At 54.7% G+C, this 24050-nt stretch overlaps 1 protein-coding gene and 1 pseudogene across 4 annotated transcripts in view; one reads left to right on the top strand and one right to left on the bottom strand.

Moving 5' to 3' along the window:
- The window catches only part of Baiap2 (BAR/IMD domain containing adaptor protein 2), a 72719-nt gene that overhangs the window by 33744 nt on the left and 14925 nt on the right, over positions 1 to 24050 (top strand). For all 4 annotated transcript variants that reach the window (XM_074044920.1, XM_074044923.1, XM_074044922.1 and 1 more), the window contains exons 4-6: positions 8364 to 8425; positions 9201 to 9272; positions 9827 to 9964. In XM_074044920.1, the coding sequence (XP_073901021.1) occupies positions 8364 to 8425; positions 9201 to 9272; positions 9827 to 9964 (272 nt within the window). The remainder of the gene's footprint in view (positions 1 to 8363; positions 8426 to 9200; positions 9273 to 9826; positions 9965 to 24050) is intronic.
- Positions 10992 to 11286, bottom strand: LOC109689837 (large ribosomal subunit protein eL43-like; annotated as a pseudogene).

Here is a 24050-nt window from a genome sequence, read left to right as displayed (position 1 = left end):
TGCAGTTTATAAGAACATAATGTAGTTTCTGGAAGAAAAAAAAAAGGTCTGAATACTGAATATTCTAATGTGCCACTGTTGTGAAAAATGCTGTGTGAGGAGACCCTCTTACATTAAAGAGACCAGAGACTCCCAGCACCCGGAGGAAAGGTAAGATCCCAGTGTGCTGGAGGCCGGGTCACTCCTCACAGTGCACAGTTAATACATTGGTATTTGTTTTAAATGCTTATAAAGCAGTTCTGATAAATAGAGTGCTTACTAAAAAGACAGAAAGGGGCAGGAGTACCCACTAAGTGCGGTGTGTGCCAAGTCAGGACAAGCTCACGGATGGCATCGGAGGGACACTGGTGCGCTGTGAATTGGGGAAGGGTATAATGACAACCTTTCTGTGTCAGGGTGGCCATGAGAGATGTAGCAAGAGGCTGAAGCAATGGGTGGGGGTATTGTCACATTGACTGCAACTAAATCTCACTTGGCTCAGAAAAGAAGTGTGCACATGTATGCATGCCTGTGTGCACCTGTGTGTCCCCCCCCGTGTACACATGTGTGTATATACGTGTGTGTGCATACAGCACGTGTGTGTGCGTGCATGTGTACATACATACACATTAGAAGAAGAAAGCTAAAGCTTCTGCAGCCAAGGTGCTTTATTATTCTTGCAGCTTTCCCACGGGTTCCAGAGGTTGGGCTCAGAGAGAGCGGTCTGGTCATCTAAGTCACAGAGAAGAAACAGCAAAGGCGTGACTTGCACTCTTTTGATCTCCTGGCCGCTTCCCACCCTGTCGCCCCAGGGCGGTTCCTGGGAGCCCCTGGGTGTGGTTGTAGAACCTGCCCACTGCCTTCTCTAGTATTGGTGCGACAGAGTCAGGCTGTGCCTGAGGTTTCCTGGTGCACGTTGAGTCAGGCAGGATGCGAGGTCCACACCTGTGCTGGGTCTAGGGCGGGGATGAGCGACGAGGCAGAACTCACTGTGTCTGCTCTCCCTGGCCCTGGCCCTCTCCTTGTGGCCTCCATGCCGTGGTCGGCCACAGGTATCCCTGGAACACCGAAGTTGGCCACACACCCCTTGCCTTCCAGGACAACCAGAGCCTCCCACTGCCCTCCCCTCTGCTTTGCTGCAAGCTTCAGTGGTCTTCCCAACCTCCTCTTGCAGGCCAGACAGCCCGTCTCACATGTCCCTGGACTTGGGTAAAGCCACCTGAAAGTACTTGAAATCTGCTGGTCTGGGTGGGCAGCTGCTTCCACCACGCTCTTCCCAGAAGCTGTGAAAGCAGTCAGGGACAAGTGACTTGTTACACAGTGCCTGCCATCCTGTGATCCTCACCTGGGGCTTCCCTTCAGAGTCTCTGCACTGTCTTGAGGACCCTTCCTTTGAGCCGGTCTGGTTCACACTCACAGTCTTATACCCCAAGGGTGTTTGTCCTGCGTGGCTGCCCTGCCTGGCTGCATCACCCCCACACCCAGCACAGACCTGGACCCTCCTCCCGTCCCTTACTTACCTTCAACCCACGGTTAGCTCAGCGCTTCTCTCATGCTTCCATGGTGCCTGTACGTCCTTGGGTGTCTCCCATTTCTTCCCTGTGCCGGGCTCGCTAGGGACTGAATGGTGGTAGGCACTGGTTTCCAAGCTCTGCTGCTTCCCTCCATGGGCACATCTGGTCCCTCCAGCCATGGGCCAGCCCTTGCTGTGGCAGGTCCTGAGCTCCATGAGGGATTGCTAGGTACCTCCACCTCTGTTCTTAAGCACCATTTATTCTTTTTTCTTTTCTTCATTGTTTCATAAGAGATGAGATCTTGCTATGTTTCCCAGGCTGGCCCTGACCTCCTATGTGAACGATCCTCCCGTCTCAGCCTCCCAAGTAGCTGGCAGTACAGACGAACACAACACAGCTTGTTCATACTCTCAAGGAGCAGCTGAGAACTTTTTGTAGTAACAGTGACATAAGTGAATGAGGAAGAGAAGTAGATGTGACTGGGCTCTGGTGATCCCCCCCACTCAGGATCCCAGGGTTTGGCAGACTCAATCCTGCCCGGGTTGGGCCACCAACACAATACCTCCAAGCATGGCTGAGGGCACACAGGCCTGCAGCCGCCAGGAGGTTCCTCAGACCTGCCAGGAAGGTAGAGCCTCCTGGGAGTATCCGCCCGTTAGCATCTGCAACTTGCCCAATTCTTGCTTTGTCTTCCCTGTGGACTAGGAGAGTTCTGGGCAGGGATGGGGACAGGGCTGTCCCAGGAGCTGGTGGACAGGCCCTTGGAAGGGGCTGCCAAATCAGGCTTCTCCACTGAGGAGTGATCAAGGGGTGTGCAGGCTTCAAGCTGGAGGAATGCCAAGGCTAAGGGTGTGATCACCCCAGATGGTCGCTGGGGACGGCTGGGGTGAGTGAGACCCTGCAGTCTGCACGCCCCTGGGCTCTGACTGCTGGCAGACTTTCTGATTGTGTGCAAGTAGGAGACCCTCATGAATGATTATCAGATCTACACAGGTAGAACTTTGGGTTGCCATAGAACTGCTTCTTAAATGGAGCTATTGAAGCTGCATTATTTGGAATAACCCCTCATGGAAGCATCCCAGACGCTGTCAGTGAATGGTGGGCAAACAAATGTGGTCTCTCCATTCAGTGGAATATTGCTTAGCCACGAAAAAGGAGGATATTCCGACCTCTGCCACAACATGGGTGGGCCTTGTGGGGAAATTGTGCTCAGTGAAAGAAGCCAGATACACGAGGTCTCCTACGCATGGTCCATTTGGATGAAAGGTCAAGGCAGGGCAAGTCCACAGAGATAAAATACAGCTTGGTGGGAAGGACCATCTATCTTGAATAGATGGGGTGTGGGTTTCTTCGGAACGCAAGGAAATGTTTTGGAATGTCCCTGAATCGCTCACTTTAAAATGGTAGAAGTGGTAAATTTTACATGCGTTTCATCACAAGTTTAAAAAACAAAGCTGGCCAGGAGGAGGGTAGAATCACAGGTGTCATGTGGTGTCCCCAAGGTTCTGTGGTGCTAGACATTAATCCCAAAGGTCCTGGGATACTCAGCCCCTCTGAGGTACAACGGGGCTGCTCCTTGGGTTTCTTCCCCCTGCTTCTCTGGTTGGCTGCAAGACTGAGGATGGAGCCCTTGGAGGCCTGTGCCCCCTGATTTGGGGGCGTGTGTGCCCACCCAGCCTAGCCATCCCTAGTCAGCCCTAGTAAGAGGAGGAGACACCAGACCTGAGTTCTAAGTGTCTCCTCTGCAAGCAGGAAGCCAGCAGCCAACTGAGCAATGGAGTCATACAAGTGAGGTGGCAGGAGTGGCCAGAAGGGTGAGAAGCCTGACCAGGTTACTGTGAGCCTGTGTACCCCACTGCCCTGGGCAATTCTGCCCAACTGACCAGTTGGGTCAGTTTGGGTGGGAAACGGGCTTGGCCTAGCTAAGAGGACAGAGAAGGATCCCACCGGGTGCTGCCTGTGGGGTGGGGGCTGTCTCAGAGTCACACCAGCCCTGCTGTGATTCCAAAGGAGCCAGGACTCAGTGTATATGCTCCACCAGGTGACATGTTGCTTGCCGAGCCACAGTTCTGTCCAAGCCTCATCCAACTCCAGAGTGTCTCCTGGCTAGAGGACAAGGCCCAGCCTGGGTCCTGAGGCAGTGTCCCTTCTTGTCAGCTACACAGGAGTGAGTCCCCAGGATGCAGGACTCCCTGGCCAGTTGGTTTGTAAGGAGCAAGAACGTGGCAAGTGTTCTGCGTGGTCACACGAGGCACGATGGGCCAGTGTCACACACACCATTAGGGACTGTGCTGTTCACTGTTACCTGTGAGGAGGCACATGCATGCTTACATGTATGTACTGTGTGTGATTGCTTGGCTACCCTATTGGCCTCCACCTGGCTGCTCTAGCCCCTGGCTTGTTCCAGGGGAGGGGACATTTCCAAGAGGACTGAATTGGACTCTTATAACCTCAAAATATGAGGTCGTATTCCAGGTTACGTGTTCGATAGTATCAGAACTCTTTAAAACTTAGAGTGGGGGTGACAAGCAACATGACTCACCGGTGGCTGACCTTTCGGCTACTTGACTCACACTGTACGTTGGTAGAGAGTTGACGAGGAAGGTGTGGCCTTGTTCTCTGTGTGTCTGTCTGTTTTTGTCCCAGGTGACACGCCTTGCCTGTGACACCCACGTTTGCCTACTGGGGTCTTTCTTTCCTGCCTCCCAAACTCACAAATGTTTGGATGGCTGAAACACTCCAGCCCCCAACTGCCCTGAGCCATGTTGCCCTGCCCCGCCCCGGTTCCTGTTCAGCTCTGGCCAGAGGGAGGCTGACTCACTGCCCTGGTTGTGACAGGCTTCTGCCCCTCCCAGCTCTCACATCTGCCTGTTGGTCACCTCTGTGGACACTCTCTGCCCTATTGGTCTGTCAGATGTCGGCTCTCCTCGCAGATTAACCCTGGCTCACTTGCCGTTTGCTCATCTCCCATTTCCAACCTGATTTTTCAAGTTTAGGGCTCACCTGTGCTGTAGCCCCAGGCATTGGGTCCCTGGGGATGGGCAGAGTCTGCCTCAAAAGAGGCCTCCCCTCAGCAGGTGGGCTTGGGGAGATCTGACCACCACAGAGCTCTGCCTCATGTCTCCCCAGAGTGTGGTTCCCCAATGGCCCCGAAGCCCTTCCATAGTCCATCTTTGTGGACCTGGAAAGAGTACAGGAGCAGATGAGGGCCAGTTGTTCATCTAACAGAAGTCACTGCCTGTGGCCGTTGACTGCTCCCTGATTCTCGGGGTGCTCAGCACAGTTGGAATGGGAGTGCCTTCCCTCTAGCCCACGTGGCACACCCATAGCGCTGCAGGAGTTAAGTGCCAGTGGCTGTGCACGCTCACATGCCACGTGCACATGGCTTCCTGCAGCTGCTTGTAAAATGCAGTTTAAAAATTCACTGTGTGGGCTGCCTTTGCACAGCACCGGCTTGCAGCCAGCTCAGGGCCGTGTGCACACCCGGTTCTGTACAGCTTTTCCTGGGCGTCCCCCCATGTGCATGCCCACCGTTTGGTGTGGGGCTCTGAGCTGGAGAGTCCCAGTTGGTAGGAACACTGGGGTCTACCTCTGAATGCAACAAAGCCAGGTGGAGTGGTGACGGCTGTCCCATGGAGTCTCTGACACGGTCACCTGGTCAGAACCTTGCCAGAATTGTCACACACCTTTGGCCTTCCAACTCCTATTGAAGGATTTGCAGCCTGGTGGTAGTGTTCCCCAGTGGTGTTCTTGATCGGCTTCCTAGCGAATGTGTATTTTCCATTTGAACTTGACACTAATGTGTGACTCCGGGGCCTACAGAATGTGGCAAAGCTGAGGGCACTAGACTGCAGGGAGATGTCTAGCAGGGAATGCTCCATACTTCACCCCTTTTTTGTAGACTTGAAGCCCCTTTTGCCAGCAGAGGCAGCAGCCAGAGGCCTGGGTGTCTGTGAGCCAAGGTTGAGGAAAAGACTGGGAAGGCCAAGGATTTGAGCAGGTTCCCCTGCGCAGGCCAGTCCTGGTGATTGCTGTGATCGCCTGCCGTCCCTTGGCCTTGGTTAAGGCCAATCCCCAGATGTCTGTTGGGTCCTGAGAGCAGAAGATGGATTCAAGACCCCCAAATCAGTGGAACATGATAAAACCTGGGCCCTTCCTGGGGGCTTCCTGGTCTCAAAGGCAAGGGCAGATCATCCTTGTGGGTTTACAGATACGGGAAAGCAATAGGGGACCCTCAGAGCTGCTAATGGTTCACTGTCTCCCAGCTTCTGGGTCCTGCCTGTGAACATGGGGAGGCCTGGGTTGTCTGTGTACCCTGTTCTCAAATACAGAGCAGCACCCTGATGACCAGTGGTGTCCCAGCTGAAATGCCTGGTGGCCATGTGAGTGTGCTGGCAGCCTCTGAGGCTCCTCCTGTGGAGTCTGTGCCTGCAGACACCCCTTCCCCAGGCTCAGCGTGTTTGTCTTGGTGGTTTCCCTTCAAACAAGGTGGTGGCAGGGGTCTCCTCCTTCCCCCTATTGTCCCTGGCCCCTTCCCTGAGCACTTGGAGCTATGGGGTAAGAGTGGGACTTGGGTCCTCAGGTGCCGGCAAAACTGAGGCTTGCCTCCCTGCCCCTCAGCAGGTGGATTACCACTGGTCATTTGTGGTCACAGCTTCAGATTGTCCATTACAGGCCTCTGAAGTGGCAGCAGGTCTCTCATTCCCATGAGTGCAGTTCCTGGAGGCCATCTTCCACTGTGGTGCTGGGCCACACGGCAGCATCCAGGCTTGTGCTCATGCTGGTGCTTGGAGCTGGATGGACATAATCTCCAGTGATTGGGTGGGCACCTGTGCTGGGCTTTCTGGCCCTAGCATCTGTGGTGCTTAATAAACATTTATCCCATTGAATGAGGCAGTTTGCGTACAGCTTGAGGCAGCTGTCTTGCATGCACTTCCACCACAAAGAGCAACCTTGTGAGGAAGGTGTGAGCCAGCAGGGTGGAACTCTGACCTCTGCAGTCAGGCAGCTCTGTCCTGGTCACTGAGGACCAGGAGGCTAGTGGGCCTTCTCACATTGTGCTGATAAAGGTTGTTTATCTAAATCTTCTGGTCTTGATTCCCTGTGGTCACTGGGGTGAAAACAGCCCAGCAGCTCATGGAACCATGACATGGCTCCAGAGAAAGTGGCCTTTCCAGAGCCCAGACAAACTCCCAGGAGGGGAAGTGACACTCAGGGCTCAGCTGTGGTCCTAGGGAACACGTCATCTTTTTAGGGCTTCCTGTGGGGCTGTCAGAGGACTCGTTCTGCTTTATGGAAGATCTTGATGGGCACTGGGGGTCTTAGTGGTGCCCTGCCTGCTTTAGTTCCAAGAGACCTCTGGAAAGAAAAGACCTGTTTTGGGCAGATCTCAGGGACAGGGTTTGCCAGAAAGTGACCTGCCCTCTGGTCCATGACAGGTTCTCCTGCTCTGTCTGCAGCACATGGTCAGTGAAGGGTCCAGAAATTGCTATTCAGCAAATACTTGCCGATCAGTCACGTTTAGTCTAGACCACCGTTCCCAGCCTGCTTTGTACACAGGCAATGCAACCCTTTGCCTGGCAGGCAGGGTCCCTCATGCTGCAGGGGAGCAGGCAGCCTTCAGGGTCTTGGGGGCAGGTGCCATGCATTCCTCTGAGCATTGATTTGGAGGTGGGCTCTGTTGACTCAGACACCATCCAACTAAAAAAGAAGAAATGTGCTGACTGCATCTGCCCCACCCCCTCTCCATCCTCCCTCCTGCTCCTTTCTCTGTCCCGTCAGAAGTGGGAGGTGGGAGGCATGTGTGTAGCAGCTTGCCAGTGCTCTGCAGAATGTGGGGTGGGGGGTTTGCCCCCAACATCAAGTTGACCCAGACACCTACCCAGCCCGGAGTGAGCCCCACAGGCTGGTGAATGTGAGCTGAGTCTCATTAACATCCAGGCTGGAAAGTCTCCAAGAGCTGCTCACCTCTGCGCTGCCACAGTTTAGATGTCTCTCTTTCCCTTGCAAGTGGGCCAAGGGGAAGTTGGTGCCCCTGTAATGCTGGGGAAACATTCAAGGAGCCAGAGCTGTGCCAAGTGCTCACGACCAGGCCTCCTGCTGGGCCTCATCCAGGGCAGCAGCCTGCCTCTTAAAGGGTCTTGGGATCCCACCAGCCCTGCTGAGATTCCAGAGGAGCTGGCACTCCCTGGGTAGAAAGGGTGTGCCTGGCCACAGCCCGTGGTCCTCGGTCGGCATCTTGTAGGGCTCAGAGCCAGCCTGGAAGTTCTGTGCAGCCTGTCTTTTTGTTACCATGGAACTAGGAGGTGAGGCCCCTGGGGTCAGACAAAATGGTGACCTATGCCCAGCCTGTGTGCCCTCATGTTCCATGACGGAGCTTTGGCCACTCTTGTGTGGGGCTCTGGGCATTGTTGGCCTGGCCCACGACGGGTGGGTGGTGACTGGCATCTGAGAGACTGTGCCGTCTGCGAAGATGCGTGTTCACACTCACAGCTGCGCCTGGGTTGAAACGTGCATACAGGCACTCCTTGTCTCTTGCCTTTGTCATTAACATCTGTTTCAGTAGACATTTGAGGTCCCCCCACACACAAGGATGCCAGGCAGTCTGTGCATGTGAGACCTGAGTCATTGTAGTCCTTTCTGTTTTCTCTTGGTGTCCCCTAGCCTGCCCCACCCCTCTGGCCCTGATCCCAGAAGCCCTGTACAAGATTACAGATTTCCCTAGGGGGATCTGGACAGAACCTCCCATGGCCCTCCATCATGGGATCCCAGTGTAGCCTGCAGCTGTCCAGTGCTTACCCTCAGAGTGGGGGCACAGGTGGTGGTGTGGGATATCTAACCTCCTTTACTTCTTTCCTTCCTGCTGTCCAGGAGATGTCCTCTTCCAGATGGCTGAAGTCCACAGGCAGATCCAGAACCAGCTGGAAGAGATGGTAAGTCTGGTGTCTGGTGTCCCTTCCTCAGGTGCAAGGGACAAGTGCAGGTAGGCAAGGTGGTCAGACATCAGTTGAAGAGCTGGTATGCTTTGGCCATGTGTTCACTTGTGATCATTCTGTAATCACGTGGCCACACTCATAGGCAGAGATGTGCCCTGGACTTGGGACACACAGGTCGCCTGAGCCATGCTCAGCAGCCCTGGAGAGGACTGGGGAGCTCCCAGGGTACAGGAGGGCCCTGGGGGAGGGGGTGTGTAGGTTGGGCCTTGGGGGCCATGTGGAGTCAGGGAGCATTGGCCCCAGGGAAGAGCTATGTGTGCCCTGTGGTAGCCCCAGCCAGGGCCTAGATTTTCTCTATTCCCCTGACTGTCAGGTTTACGCAGACCAACAAAATACACCAGCATAACGTGGAGACGCTGGTTTACAGCATCTGGTCTACAGTGAGGAGTCACTGAAGGCATCCCTGTTTCCATTCACGCCCTGCCTTGTCAGCCCCTGTCTGATCCCCACACAGGCCAGCAGAGGGATGGGAGAGGTGGCATCTGTTTCCCTGTGGAAAATAGGATCTTTGAGGCTGTGGAAGGCTAGGTTGTCTGGCATTTGGGACTTCTGCCCAGTGCCCACTCCCAGCAGTCTCCTGACTCCTTGGGGCCCACATGGCCATGAGGGGGTCCTCCTCTCATAGAACAAGCCATACCAGCATGTAAGCTGGCTCCTGCTCCCGTGCTGTATGTCAGAGCTGACTGTGGGTCTGTTTTCTCTCTCTGTCCAGCTGAAGTCTTTTCACAACGAGCTGCTCACACAGTTGGAGCAGAAGGTGGAGCTGGACTCCAGGTACCTGAGTGTAAGTGCGCCCTGCACCATAATTGTGGGCTGCCTGTGTGCAGGTTCCAGCTCCCACCTCTGCTCTTAGACCCTTCCCTCAGTTTAAAGGCTTTCAGCTACCTCTGGGCTCCCATCAAGTGAGCCCCTCTGCCTGAGTGCCCCATGGTTGGCACCTCCGCTTCTCAGCCAGTTATCATAAAGCTGATAATATAGCTTTGCTGCCCTCCAGAACCCACATGAGCACTTCTGTCCTTATCCATTTGTCCTTGCCTGTTAGTGGCAGGAAAGAGTGGGACCGTGGCTCCTGGCCATTTTTACTGGGTAAGTTTACAGTTTTACACTTAGCATCAGGAGCAGGGGTTGAGGCCCAGCTCCTTCTCCAGGCCTGATTTCCATCTTTAGGGAAATCAGCTGGGTCAGGCTGAGATCTGCAGCTGGGACCCCTCCTCCCCACTCCTGACTGCAGCCTCGCTGGGTCTGCTGTGGTCTAGAGAGCCAGGGAGGGAAGAGGAAGGGAGCAGCCAAGTGGCCCACAACGCTCATGGGCCTCTATGTTTTGCCATGGGCTCTCAGGCCGCACTGAAGAAATACCAGACGGAACAGAGGAGCAAAGGAGATGCGCTGGACAAATGTCAGGCTGAGCTGAAGAAGCTCCGGAAGAAGAGCCAGGGCAGCAAGAACCCACAGAAGTACTCTGACAAGGAGCTGCAGGTAGGTACCCCTCTCCCCCACTGCCACAAGGCTCCTCCCAGCCTCTGTGACTGATTGGGGCCTTTGTGTCCCTTTTTAGCAAGAAAAAGGCTCCCCCTGCCCCCAGCCAAGGGAGGACAAACCCCCAGGTGTGACTGGGCAGGGTCAGCACTGCCTTCCCTCTGGGTTTCCGGATGGAGAGATGGCAGGGTGCCCAGCTCAGCCCCCATTCGCCTGCCCTGCTATTAGAGGTTGCTGGAAGATTCTTGGCTACAGAAACAGAAACCCAAATTAAGTCCTCCCTTTGTCCTTCTGAATTCCTGCCAAGGAGCGGGACCCCAGACTGTTACTCTAATCAACTGTGATCACCTGCCCCAGGCTGGCTGGTCAAGGGCGTCTGTGGCAAGGCAACAGATGGCCCTGGGGCTCCTAGGGCAGCTTTGCTTCGGTTTCTCTCCCCATCCTGCTAGCACTGTAGGCGCCCTGTGCTGAGTAGGCTCAGGTTTAGGACATTGTGGTCCAGAATGACACACGTACATATACACACACGTACACATACACTCTGGCCTGGGGGTCCCACCCTTCCTGCTGGTAGTCAGGCTGGTGAATGCACTCCCATCTGCCCAGGTGAGTGTGTGCCACACAGGCGAATGTCCTCGTTGTACTCAGTGCCTCTGGCTTCTCCCTGGTTTCCCTCTGTCCTTGACCATGGTGGAGCTGAGTGGGTCTGCAGCACTGTGGCAACCTGGGAAAGCTGGCCTTGAGTAGGACACAGCCTGTGGGTCATCTGGTTGAGCAGGGCTGTTCCAAAAGAGAGGAAAGGCCTGTCATGGCAGATGAGAATAACCTGACTATCCTCACATGAAGAACAGGGATAGTAGGAAGCAGGAGGTGTCATACCCTGCTGCTAGCTGCAGGCTCTCACATGTGCATTTTTGCACAGTGGCCATAATGGCTTGTGCCTTTTCCCCATTGGCCCATTTTTTCTGGGTCCAGGTCCTTGTTTTGATCTTTTTTGTTGTTGTTGTTAAACAAATTTACACATTTTAATGTAAACCAGGGATGTCTCAAATGGTAGTGCTTCTACTGGTCTTTCAGTTCCTTCAGTCTTCTGATGGCAGACTTGGCTGTGACTGCTGAAGTGGTGGTATAGGTTCAGGCACCACCAGCCACCGTTTTCATGCAGGAACCACAGTGCCAGAGCCCCACAGCCCGTCTCGAGCAGGTGTACTTGGCATGCTGGCTGATTTCAGTTTTCTTCACCATTCTCCGGAGGGGAGGCACCATAGCGGGTCCCGTATTTACCATACGACAATCCCGACCTTCTTGGTGTGTTTAGCCATGTTGCTGCGATGTAGGCCCTAGCCAGAGAGTCTTGTTTTGATCATTTTTAATGGCCAGAGTGACCCAGGCTGCCTCTTGAGGGCATGTGCAGCCCGAGGCTGTCAAAGATGGACTTCCCTGAGCCGTCTGGTGTTCTTGAACAGGTTCCTCAGAGTGGGGCTGTGAGGTCAAGTGGCACAAACGCACACATCAATGTATGCCTGTTTCTTTTCTCTCTTTCCTTTGATGGCTTTGCGACTTTGCTCTCGAAGATTTGGCCAGCAGACAGCATCCACTGCCTGGGAGGACAGGTACCTCCTCAACATAAACACAGGCAGCGGTGCAGGTGTGACTGTGGTCGACCTCTGAGCAACTGGGCCAGGAGTTTGAGTACATCTAAGAGGGAACTTTTCTGGAGCTGGTGTGGCAGGCTGGTGACAATCACCCTGTGACTGACTGGCTAGGGGAGGGATCCCTGAGAAGAGTAGGGGCCTGCAGTCCCACCTTTTTTATCCTCCTGGTCACAGCATTATGGAGGTAACATTCACATATTGTTCAGTCCAGCACGTAAAGCCTACAGCTCCTGCAGCTTTGGGGGTTTTGAGAATATCAACAGAGATGCATTCGTCATCCTAGGCAATTTTGGAGCATTTTTACCAACCTAAAAAGAACCCTGTACTCATGAGCAATCACCCTGCCTGCCCTCCCTCCACCCCCAGCCTCCCTCTCCCAGCAGCCACCAGCCTGCTCTCTGTTTATGGATTTCCATGTTCTGGATATCATCTATGGCAGCAGTCCCACACTACATGGCCTTTCCTGTCTGGCTTCTTGCGCTGAGCTTGTTCTCACCCATGTCACACAGCGTCTGTGTGTCCTTTGTTTTCATTGCAGAGTATTGGTGCCTTCTCTCTTATGGCTGAACAGCCTTCCATCATGAGGGTATTCAGGCCCTTCCTGCTCAGGCCCTCCATCTTTCAGCTGGCCCTGCACCATGGTCAGGATCAGTAGGTGTTGCCCTAGGAGTCTCTAGCTGAGGCTGAGATTCATGACCAGGACCTGTGAGGGCCTCCTGAGGCTCAGAAAAGGGCAGGGCCAGATGGAGATGGAGGCTGTGGGCTTGATTTCCATCCTCTTCAAGACTAGTCCATGACCACCCAGTCCTGGATGGCGATATCCCACTGGGTCATCTCCTCTCTGCTTTCTCTTTCTGTTTTCAGCCCTTACTTCCCCCCACCCCAATGCCCACCACATCTGTTTCCCACACCACTGTCCTCTTCACCCCCAGTGGGCTGCAAAGCTCAGGAGGTGGGACTTGTGCTTTTTATGTGCAAGGCAGCAGCCCTTCCAGTCTTCCTGTTTGGCCTTCTCACTTGCACATGAAGAGACCTGCTGCCTCCTTTGTGTCCCCAGCCTCACAGGATCTGCCTGGGATCACCTGGGTGCCTCTTTCTCTTTGGGGCTGCTCTGGCCTTGATGGGCTACTTGGTCTTGGGTAAGGCAGAGCTCTTCGCCTCATCGTGTTAAGAAGTGGTAGCTCAGGTTGCCAGTGAGGATGCTGTAGGTGCATTGGCCACAGAACCGAAGCTGCCAGTGGCAGGGGTCAGCCTGGTGGCCTGTAGAGACCCCTCCCATGATAAACATAGGTAATCTCAAACTGAGATACCTGTCCCTTGGGCAGAGGGACTGAATGTGCCAGCTGTGGTCATTTGTGAAGTTGCGTCCCCTTAGCTATGGGCAGGTATGGAGAACAAGGGTGTGTTTATGCCCCCTAGTTTCTCTCCCCTGATTTATCAGAGCCAGAAGCTGGTGCATTTCGAAATGGTGATGACATTATGATCAGTGGTCCCTAAGGCCTAAGGTGGTCTTTCCAGTCCCCATGGACTGGGCCTGGGAGATGGTACAATGTGAGGCTGTAAGTGACCAAGTGGTGGTCCTGGAACCTGTGATGCTTGCAGAGTTTGGTGTTGAGTGGCTGGGAGGGAGGGTTTGAGTTGTTCTGGGCACTGTGGTAGTGCCCCACTTTTGGGTATCTGTGGCCCAGCTGCCCCACTGAGAAGCCCCCATTGCCTGGCTGCTATGATGCCTTAGCCTCCTGGCCCCTGGGGCTTCTCCCTGGGGATCTCCCACTCTGATCTTCTTCCCAGGTCCGAGGGTCAGCCTCTGTCCAAGGCTCCCTTTGTCCCATTTCTATAGCATCTCTGTGTAGCCCTAGCCAGGTCCTTCTCTGTCCCTGCCACATGGCTGTCTGCTCAGGAACTTGCAGTACCTCTCTTTGCCGCCATCTGGCCTGCAGACAGCCCTGGGCTGGCCTGTCCCCAGCTAGGGACAGCCTCCAGGTCCTCTCTGCACTTCATTTTCCTCATTTCTAAAGTGGGGGCACTCGTGCCTGCCTGCTCTCTGACCACAGACAGATAGAGCCCCTGAGACTGGATGGAGCCCATGTCCACTCCCTCAGTCACGTGTGCTCTGGCTGTTCTCCTGGACCCCCATCTTCTGCCTCTCCAAGCCCTCCCCTTCCTTGTTTCTATGGGAAACGGTGCTTAACCAGCCAAGTGTTTAATTTCTGTGATTTTCCCCAGACAACCAAGCTCCCCCTGGGAGGAGCTGGGTCCTGTGTTTCTCCTGCCTCCCCCGCTGAGTGCAGGCTGGCCCACAGTGGATAGCCCCAAGTGTCCAGTGGCGTTGATTTGTTTCTTGAGGATGGGAAGAGAGGGCACCAATGAGGGGTATGTTTCCTGCTTCCCCCACCAGAAGCCCAAGAGGCCAGGCTGGGGTGCCCTTACAGTTCCTTACACCACATCTGAGTTTGAAGGTACAGGGTACTTGGCATACAGCTGTCCTGGGTCCCTCTGAACTTGGCAGGAAGCATGCTGGCCCGCTGACCAGGGTGACCTTCCTAGTAGTCTTGCTGGGATGCCCCACCTGCCAGGCTGCTCAGGAACACTTGCCACTGGGAAAGTTCCTGCTGGCTCAAGTGCCTTTCCAAAACTGGCCAGGGGCCAGGGTCTGACTTCTGCTTCGGGGTGTGGCTGCTAGGGGCTGGGAGAGCCCTGAGGCCTTTCAGTGTGGCAGCACCTTACCCTTTGAAGGGGAGGAAATGCCTGGGCCTGTAAGCTCAGCCCAGCCAACTCTGCTGTGGCTCCACCCCCACTTGACCCCTGCAAGCCATCCTGCCCTCTGTGCCCCGCCCTCATGCTGACTTCACAGGGTTTTTGTGGGTCTGAAAATTCAAGGAGGTCCTGTTACCAGGGAAAGGGCCTTTGCTTCCAGGAGGAAGTGCAGGATTCTTTTTCCTGTGTTTGTCCATTTCTTAGTGGCTCACTGCTTCCCAGCTGGTCTGCAGGTGGGCCCAATAGCTGAGTCCACAGTAGGACCTCCAGCAAGACTGTAATTCACAGCGCTGCCCTAGAGACTGTGCCTGGCCCTTGAGACACGGCAGCCACTAGACCTGCCTACTCTGTGCTCATCAAGCCTCTGATGTGTGCCCACAAGGGTGACCTGCCACCCGGAGGTTGTTCCCAACCCTAGGGCTGGGAGAGGCAGAGGTGCCCGCACACTGCCACTTGGGTAGGATTCTAGCCTCTTGGGGCTCCTGGGGCTACTTCCTTGAGTTAACCAGGGTGGTGGGGAATTGGACTGCTGGAAGTGGAGGTGGCCCCATGCTTTAGGGTAGCCTAGATCCATCCTAGGCCTGGGGCATGTGTAACAAAGAAGTAGAGGCTTTCAGGTTGAGGCCCTTCCCTGCTCCCTTGAGACACTCTTGCACAGCTGGGGTCTCCGCTTTGCATGTCCCTTACCTGGTGGACCAGAGCCAAGCAAGGCCTAGCCATGGTGCAGCCCAGTAGACAGCAACACTGGTGGAGGCTGGTAAAGGTATCTCCATGGTGTGGGCATCCCATGGCTGGCACAGAGGCCCAGCTTGAGATCCTTGAGCTGTAATAAACCCCATATCCCAATGCCAGACACTGTTGTTGCAATTGTTGGAGGAGAAGGACGTGCGCCAGGCTGCCTGAGTCTCTCTGACCCTTCTCAGGTGTGGCTCAAGGGGAAAGGTTCTAACATGCAGTTGTTAGATGTGGGTGTCCCTCCACTTCCAAGAGGTGAGTGGTTTGTCTTGAGGATGGTTGCTGGAATCACTGGGGTATTTGGAGTCTAGCATATGTGCCCTGTATTCTCAGGGCTCCTGGGAACAGGAACTCACTGGGGGACTAAGCCCATGGAGCTTAGCCAGGGAAGTCCCATGCCTTCAGGAGTACCCACTTGGCAGAGGGCCCCTAGCATGTGCTGCCCTCCCCCACAGCCTCTCTGCTGCTGGGCTCTGCCACAGTCTAGTACATGTGTTATGGTGGCCAGGCCTATGGGCTAAACTGAACTGGGAATAGGCTGTGGCCAGAACAGTGGTTGCTGCCCACTATGTTGAAGGGGACCGAGGTGATGCTCCTTGGGGTGGGCAGCGTGTGATGTTGCCCAGACCCTGCCCAGAGAGAGAGGAAGACCCATACCATTGTCCAGGTCCGCGGATAATGGAGCTGGACCAAGCCTGCCATGCTTAGGAACTGCTCCTAACTGAGACTTCGTGTTGGGATTTCCACAGGAGGAACTAATTTTAATTTTAGGTCAGGGACTAGGAGCTCAGAAACATTTGGGGCACTAACTGGGACGGGAGAGTTTTACATAAAAGGAGGGGTTGGTCGAGGAGCCACCCTCTTGGCTTGAGGGTGTCCTTTCCGTGTCCCCCGCCATGGTCCCTCACTTCCCAGATATGCTGTTACCATAGGGTTGCCAGCCTGCCACCCAGGGAAGTCCACATGGGTTGTGAAAGGAGCACTCTCCTGGGGGACAGTAGACACTGTCAGGTGGAGGACCTGCCATATAAACTGCAGGGTGTGGTTCCCACCGCATTCAGCTCAGGAACAGAGGGACATGGCTGTCTCAATGGGGCTTTGGGGAAGCAGGAAATAAAAGCCAGGATAGAGCCTCAGCACAAACCAGCCTTTGTCTTCCTCTGAGGGCAGAGGTGGGGTCACATGATCCAGTCTACCCATTCCTGGCTAAGCCACAGGCCTGAGGGTCCAAGCATGGTGGAGGAGGTGCCCGGCCCTCGCCTGGCCAGCCTGTGTCTCCTTCCCAGGGATGCAGGTGTGAGTGGTCATGCTGGCCCCATGTTCTCAAAGCCTCTAGGTGAGTCTGGCTGGTGTCTCCAGAGCCCCTGACCGAAGGGGCAGGGTGGGTGTGGGGGGCCTCCCCTTCAGCTGTGTCACATGCCAGCCTGACAGGTGCCCTGGGAGGAGCCAGGCAGTCTGTGTGCACAGTCCCCTCAAGATTTCTCCTGTTTTTGTTTTTCCCCCATTTGACCCTCCCCCATCCTACCTCTTACTAGAACAAGAGAGGTACAGGTAGGAGGCTGCCAGCAAATGTGACAGTTCTCTGTGAATGTGACACCTCCTTTGCCTTTCCTGCTGTGTGAGTCTGCATTCACCTCCCTTCCTGGCCCTCACTCGCTGTCCCCTCTGGAGTGGAGTGTGCCGGGGGTTGTGCACAGGGGCACCTTCTCTGGTAGGGAATCTGCCAGTCCTGCAGAGCCTTTGCAGTGTGTCTTGCATGTGGGGGAAGCAGTTTGTCCTTCTTAACTCATGTGCAAGCTCTGGGTGCCAAGAGAGGGGCAACTGAACCACCTGAACCTAGTGTTAGGGCTCAGAAAGAAGCAACTAGAGGTGGACGGGGAAGGCTAGAATCAGGTACAGAGCACTGAGTGGCCCACACCCATTCAGAATCACCCCAGCATGGACTGACCCTGCCACTGGAGACCAGAGGGTGACAATCCTGGATCATCCTTTCCTGGCCCACTTGGGTTCTTGGTAGTCCAGCCCCACAGCTGCCCTACAAGGGTCCCTCAGGTGCCAGGACCAAAGGCCCGCCCTGCCCCTACCCTTCTGGGGCTTTTCTGAGCCATGTTTGGCAGAATGCCCATGCTGCAGGGGCCCTGGCCAGGTCAACCTTCTCCTGTCCTCTCTGAGACAACAGGGGAGGAGAGAACAGGTGCAGCCTCACTGTGGGGGTGGAGTCTACCGTAACACCATGCAGACATCTCTAGGTGCTGGAAACAACCCTATTCCTCTGTTTACTGTGATACGGGCCAGTCAGGTGGCTTTAGCACCTCCGGGGTCTTCAGTTGGTTGTGTCCCCCTCGATGGGTTTGCCTGTTTCAGGCCCAAACTCCCAGATTGCAGTCTGAGGGGAAAGATTCATTCTATTTAAGGGCTGTATAATTAACAAAGCAAAGACAAAATAACCATAGTTGAGATCTTCAAAAAGGATAATAGCAGAGGCTGTGCTGTGGGCGCGGTGTGTGAGGAGGTACAGGCGCTGAGCCCACTCTCACTCCTGCAGCCCTTCCCAGCTGAGAGCAGTCTGGACAAACCCAGGCACCAGCAATGAGGTGGACTTTACCTTTCTCTGGAGTAAAATCAGCCTGGGGTGGGGGCGGGGGGAGGCTTGCTGGAAAAAACAGGAGTGTGAGAAACCAGAGGCCACCAAGTCCTCTCAGGGCCTCTGCTATCCAGAGATGGCATCAGGACCCTTGCTGGCCCCAGGGGAGCGGGTAGCCAGAGAGCGAGCACTCTGTTACCCTGACCATTAGGGCTACTCACACCTCATAGCCCTTTCCTCGTCTAGCCTATGAGGGCAGCTTGGTCTGTGGCCACCATCCTTTGCCGGCATGTTCAACCACTGGTGTGGACAGAAGTGGCTGGGCTCCCTCCTGTGCCTCTCACATACGGAGCTCCGGGTGGGATGCTTCAGGGAATGTGCTGGGCTGCTGGGCAGCTGGGCAGGGTGGTCAGAGATACCCCTTGTCAAGCTGATGAAAGTTCTGGGCCCCTCCCCAGGAAAATGAGTCTGCCAGGGCTTGTTAGGTCTCTGACCCCTACAAACTTCTTCCCAAGGACGTTCCTAGAACACATCTGCCTTAGTCCATTTTCTCTTGCTGTAAGTGAATCCCTGAGGTCAGGTCAGTGATGAAGAATGGGGATTTATTTAGCTCACTGCTCTGGAGGCTGAGAACTCCGAGAGCAAGGCCCCGGCATCTGGTGAGGCCTTCTTAGTGCAGCCCCACACACTGAGATGCCAAGGTTGCCAGCTCAGGTCTCTCCTCCTCCTCCTATAAGGTCACCAGTGCCAGCCCAGAGGTGTGGCTCTACCGCTTGAGCGCCTGCTTTGTAAGCATGAAGCCCTGAGTCCTAATCCCAGTCCCACCAAAAAAGAAAGCCACCACTGCCATCATTGGGTCACCTGCATGACTTCATCTGACCCTAATTACTTCCTGAAGGCCAGCCTTGGGCTGGGGAGTGAGTGTCCAATACATGAACCTTTTTTTTTGGGGGGGAGGGAGCTGCATTTAAGCCATAGAAATGTTCATCATAGTGGACAGGTGTGGTGCTCACGCCTGTAATCCTGGCTAGGCAGGAGTCAAAGATCAGAAAATCACAGAATAGAAGGCTTGCAGTCCACACTGGCCTGGGCATGAAGCTAGACCCTATTTCAAAAATAATCAGTGCCAAAAAGGAGAATGGCTTCAGTGATAGAGCACTTGCCTAGCAAGTGAGAGGTCCTGAATTCAACCCCAGAACTGCCCCCAGTGCCTCCCCCCAAGAAAACGAAAATGTTCCTTGTAGAGCTGAGTGAATGGCCAGCCCTTCTACCTGCCAACATTCAGCAGCTCTAGGCTTCAGGCACTGACCGGGATGACTCAGGCAGTGGAGGGTGATGGGGTCTTACTGTCCCCTGTACACAGCTCTGCTGATGGGACTCTGAACTGGCGTCTTGGGAGTCATCACTCCCTGTAGTGACAAGGAGGCCTAGCCTCATGTTCTCATTCATGAGTTGCAGGGACCTGGGGAGGAGGGAGTGTGGCAGTCGGCTGAGGTGTTTGAGAGGCATGGGAAAGCCTCTGCGGCCATCAGATGAGGTGAACCACGGCAGCTTCAGATTTTTCGGGAACACCCCTCCCCCCTCTGAGTCACCAGCTTGCTCTGAAGAAGAGGAGACACGCTTTCTGATCACTTCTGTTCTCTCGGATTACAGGGCTGTTCAGCCCTGGGTGACTAAGTGGGAGCATTTTGTGGGTCTTAGATGCTTTCAGCTGGGCGTTTCTATAGTGCCGTCACCATAGCACCCAGCTAAGCAAGGAGCCTCGAGGCAGCGTGGGGTGGGCAAGGACAGCAGTAGCCTGGTCCCTGTGGGCAGCAGCTCAGTACCATTTTAAATGGCCCACTGCAGGGCCATCAGCAGTCCTGTCCTCTGCACTTTCCAGCGAGCTCAAACCTTGGGGCACCCCCTCCACTCAGCTGCTCAGAGCAGCCTGCAGCCGTACAGAGGTGGCCAGCATCTCTCACTGTCCCTCTTATAAGGTGACATTCCTCACTTGGCCTAGATTTCCAGGATCTACCTGCTGAAGTTGTGGTCTCTCTGTGTTAGGAGTTAGCGGCCTGGGAGAGGAGGTCAGGGATGTCAGCTGTCACTCCTAGACAGAAGTAGCAGCCATGTTGTCACTAGCCACAGCCTAGCCTGTCACTAGCCAGAGGAGGCTAGCATCTCTCCCGGGTCCTTACAGACCCTTCCTGGGCTGGCATCCAGGCGGGCATATCCAGGGAACATCTTCCCTGCACCCCAACAGTTGGTATCCATGGGGAGACCCCAGGGACTCCTACAGCCCCTGCCAGAGCACTCCTCTCTTCTCCTCTCCTCTTCCCCTGCCCTGGCCTGAACTCCCAGTTGTGACCTGTTAGGTTCCTGGTTGTTCTTGAGGTTCGTGAGTGAGTGAAAATCCTAAAAATAAAACACCACACCCTTCTGACACCGGAGGCTGCCAGACCCTGTTAATGAGGCCAGAGCCTCATGCAGCACTGCACTCCAGGGAGCAGAGGCCTCCGTGTGAAGGCAGCCGCAGCCTACAAACCCAGAAATCCTGCCGTGGCCAGCCAGCCAGTTCCAGGGCCTGGGTTTGGAAGGTGCCGTTCTCAAGGCAAGGGAACCCAGGGGGCCTCGCGACCTGGTTTACACTGCTGTCCTGGGGCAACTGTTCCAACCAACGCCTTTTCTTTACCAAAGTCCCTTAGATAACGACTGGCACAGTGGCCTCCCTCCCCCACCCTTTCTTTCTCAGCACCTCATCTCCCCTTTCAAGGGTGTCAAGTCTGCTGCTGAGTCCCCTCAAGCCCTGGGTACTAGACACAGTCATCCACCATGTCCTCTGGCCTGGCCAGCATTAGAGAAGACCACAGGGAAGAGACCTGCTGGACTCATGGGGAGCCTTGTGTACTTCTGAGCTGCCCTGCTTAGGGGTTCCTGGCCACCAGGCCAAGCCCCTCTGTGTGTGCCCTTGTAAGTGAGGTCAGGACTGGGAGGTGCCCTCCTTGAAGGCCACAGCCAAAATTGACAGCCTCAAGCAGAGCAAGTGGGACCCTGCAGGCTGCTGCAGGCCCATGCTGGGTGTTGCTCCAAAAGATGGGCAGGCTGGTGTGATCCTCCCAGCCTCCTCCTCAGGCACAAGTCCACTCCTCTACCTGTCCCCTGTCCTGGGATTGCCTCATCCATGCCCTCTACCCTAATGCTTGGGAAGGGAGCCCAGAACTGAGGCTGGAGCACAGCCAGCTGTCACCTTTCCCATGGCTCCTTAAGGCCCTCCAGTCACAGCCCTTGTGGGTGCTGTGAACCTCAGTGGCTGCACCCCCACTTCCTAGAGGAGCCTCACACACATGGGAGCAGTAGGCGGTCCTGGTAGGTGCATGTTGTGTAACCAGAGGAAAAGTACTCAGTGCTGTGGAGGAGGACAGGGAGGAGGAGGCAGAGGCGGGAGCTTCCGCCATCATGATAGCAGAGCCTGCTGAAGAGTCTGCTTGGGGCTGCCCTCGGGCTGCTTGATTGGTGTTCAGACTTCTCTCTTCCTGAGTGAAGTCCTGGGTCCCTTCCTACAGACCTTGTGGCTGAGCCCTGTAGCCACTAGGGAGGACCACAGACTCTTGAGGCTATGGCCTTGATTTAAGACTGAGGGTAGCAAGCCAGCTATGTTGAGACCCATTTAAGTTGCCTTCCCAAAAGGGAGGATGGGGTTCAGTGTGGGAAGGTGGAAGTCTAAAAAGGCAGAAGGAGCAGGGCTTGGATATTTGGTGACAGGGCTAGGCAGGCCCTGACCTTGGGGACACATATGCTAGCTGGCAGGCAGAGTTGGGGCTCTGGTGCACTGGGGACTGGCCCACAGCCACCTCGGTTCCCTCATCGCTCTGGCTGAGCTCTGCGTGGGGAGGTGCCTAGGGAACAGCCTGCTCTTGCCCCCTCTATCGCCTACAGCTCAGCCGCCCACCCACACTGAGTCAGAGCTCCGAGGCGGCCGTGAGTCAGACTGGGAGGTGCCCCTGGCAGCCAGGCCTGCCCCCTACCGGAGGACAGCCTGCTTAGGAAGCACTTCTGTGAAAACTGCCCCTGGACAGCAGTCCTTGGATGCTGTGCCCCAGGCTGGTGAGGGCTCAGCCTGAGTTGAATGAATGCAAGAGGTGGGGTGAGACAGAGACCTGGAAAGTGCACCAGGGAGAGAGAAGTCTGGGTACTTGTCAAGGGGCTTTGCAGACCTTCACGGCCACCCACAGACCTGTTGGCATTTTGTTGCCTGTATCCTCATTTGTTCCCCAGCCCAGGTGATCGGTGTGAGTCATCCTTTGACAGGGCAGGTTGGGCTTCTGGTTGACTGTCAAGGTGGTTTTTGATGGTTGGCATGGAAACCACAGGAGGTGCTGTGTCCCTTAACTACAGGATTGAGAGTGCATACACACCCACCTCAGATGCATAGTCTGCTAGGCAGATCGTGGAGGGGCAGTGCCCCTCCCAGAGGGACCAAAGCAAAGTCCTGGGCACATCCCCTGGCCAGGCCCTAGTGCCTACCCTGCAGGAAGCACTGGCCTTCAGGAACAGGGCAGTAGTTCCCTACCCTGTCTGCACCTCACACTGACCTCATGGCTCTTCCCCCAAAATGCTGTTTCCTGATTTCTTCTCTGTGACTCACTTATCACAAAGGTATGACTGATTGTCCAGTGGCCTCTCAGTATAGATTGCTTATATTTTAAATTGTGAAATACCTCAATATAATTTACCACGTTGTTTTTATTTATTTATTTTTGTAGTGCTAGGATTTGAACTCAGGGCCTACTACACCTTGAGCCACTCCACCAGCCCTTTTTTGTGAAGGGTTTTGTCGAGATCAGAGCTCACAAACTATTTGTCTGGGCTGACTTTGAATCTCAGTCCTCTTGATCTTTGCCTCCTAAGGAGCTAGGATTATCGGTGTGAGCCACTGGCACTTGGTCACCCCTTTGTTTTAAATGTACAGTTCAGCGGTGTGAAACACTTCATTTTTTCTTTCCTGGTGCTGGGGATCAAACCCAGGGCCTCATGTATGCTAGGTAAGTGCTCTAGCACTAAAGCTACACCCCCAGCCCCAAAGCACTTTTTTTAACATTTTATTAGCATACATTAGTTGTACAGGGAATTTTCACTGTGACATTTCCATTTATACTTACAACATACCTTGTTATTCCCCCCCATCCCCTCATCCCCTTCCCAGCTACTTACAACAATTTCAACAGGTTTTCATACAAGTATATAAAGTACACGTACCATATTCACCCTCCTTTTTTTTTTTTTTGCGGTACTGGGGTTTGAACTGAGGGCCTCATGCTTGCAAGCCATTCCACCAGCACTTCATATTCACCCTCCTTTACCCTCTCTGTTTACCCTCCCCCCAGTACCCACCCCCAAACAAAACTTCCTGTTTTTGAAGTGCATATTCATTGTTTGCTGTGGTATATGTGACCATTATCACCTCTATCCATCTGCAGACCTTCTGATCTTCCCAAATTAGGACTCTTTCCCATGGACCCCCTCCTCCCCCAGTCCCTGGCAGCCCCTTCTGCACTGTCCTATGAGTTTGACCTCTATATGTTTTTGCTGATAGTGTCCTGCCTCCTGGCACACTCAGAACTGGTAGTAGGGTCTGAAGGCTTGGTCAAGGTGAGGCTCAGTTTTGTTTCAGGGATTTTGGACAAGAAAAAGAGAAAGTGCCATGGTACTGGTGAGATGCCAGCTCCTAGATAAACTGTGTGTCCACCAGCAAGCACAGAATGGTTGGGGCAGGACAGCCATTGGTGCTTAAAACCAGATCCATGATATTAGGGACTACAGAGAGGTTAATCTCTGGTTCAGGAGTGGAGGTGTGCCTGCCACCTCCCCTGGAGCCACCCGCCTTTCCTGGGCCCAGAGCACCTGTGAGAGCTGAGGGGCTTTCCAAAGTTTCCACGTCTGGGTACATTCATGACCCCTCCCAAGGAGGCAGTGGAATGGGCACCTGGGTAGCACTGAGGTGGAAAGTCATGCATCTGGGTCACTTTCCAGTCCTTGCTCTGTGAAGGCCCCTTTCCCACAAGCATCTTCTTCAGTGAGTGTGACACACAGGCTCCAGTTGGGGGGCTGCCTGTCAGACTTTGCTGCCCTGCAGACATCCTCCCTTGGTACCATTTGGTACCATTCAGCACCACCCCTTGCATCCTCCTCAACACAATGAACTTCTGCTTTCTCCTGGATGTGGTCTTCTGCCAAACAGGTTGGGAACTGATTGATCTGCCCCACCCCACACTTGCTCGCAGACGGAAACAGAACCTTATGGGTTTCTTTCGTGCAGCAGGCTCACCCGGGGTCCCCATGGTTAGTGTCCCCTGACTCTAATTCTCCTGTGTCT

The sequence above is a fragment of the Castor canadensis genome, chromosome 11 (genome assembly GCF_047511655.1).
Source record: "Castor canadensis chromosome 11, mCasCan1.hap1v2, whole genome shotgun sequence".
NCBI classification, from domain to species: domain Eukaryota; kingdom Metazoa; phylum Chordata; class Mammalia; order Rodentia; family Castoridae; genus Castor; species Castor canadensis.
The sequence above is the reverse complement of the archived record's forward strand: the minus strand, read 5'-3'. Positions and strand labels throughout refer to the sequence as shown.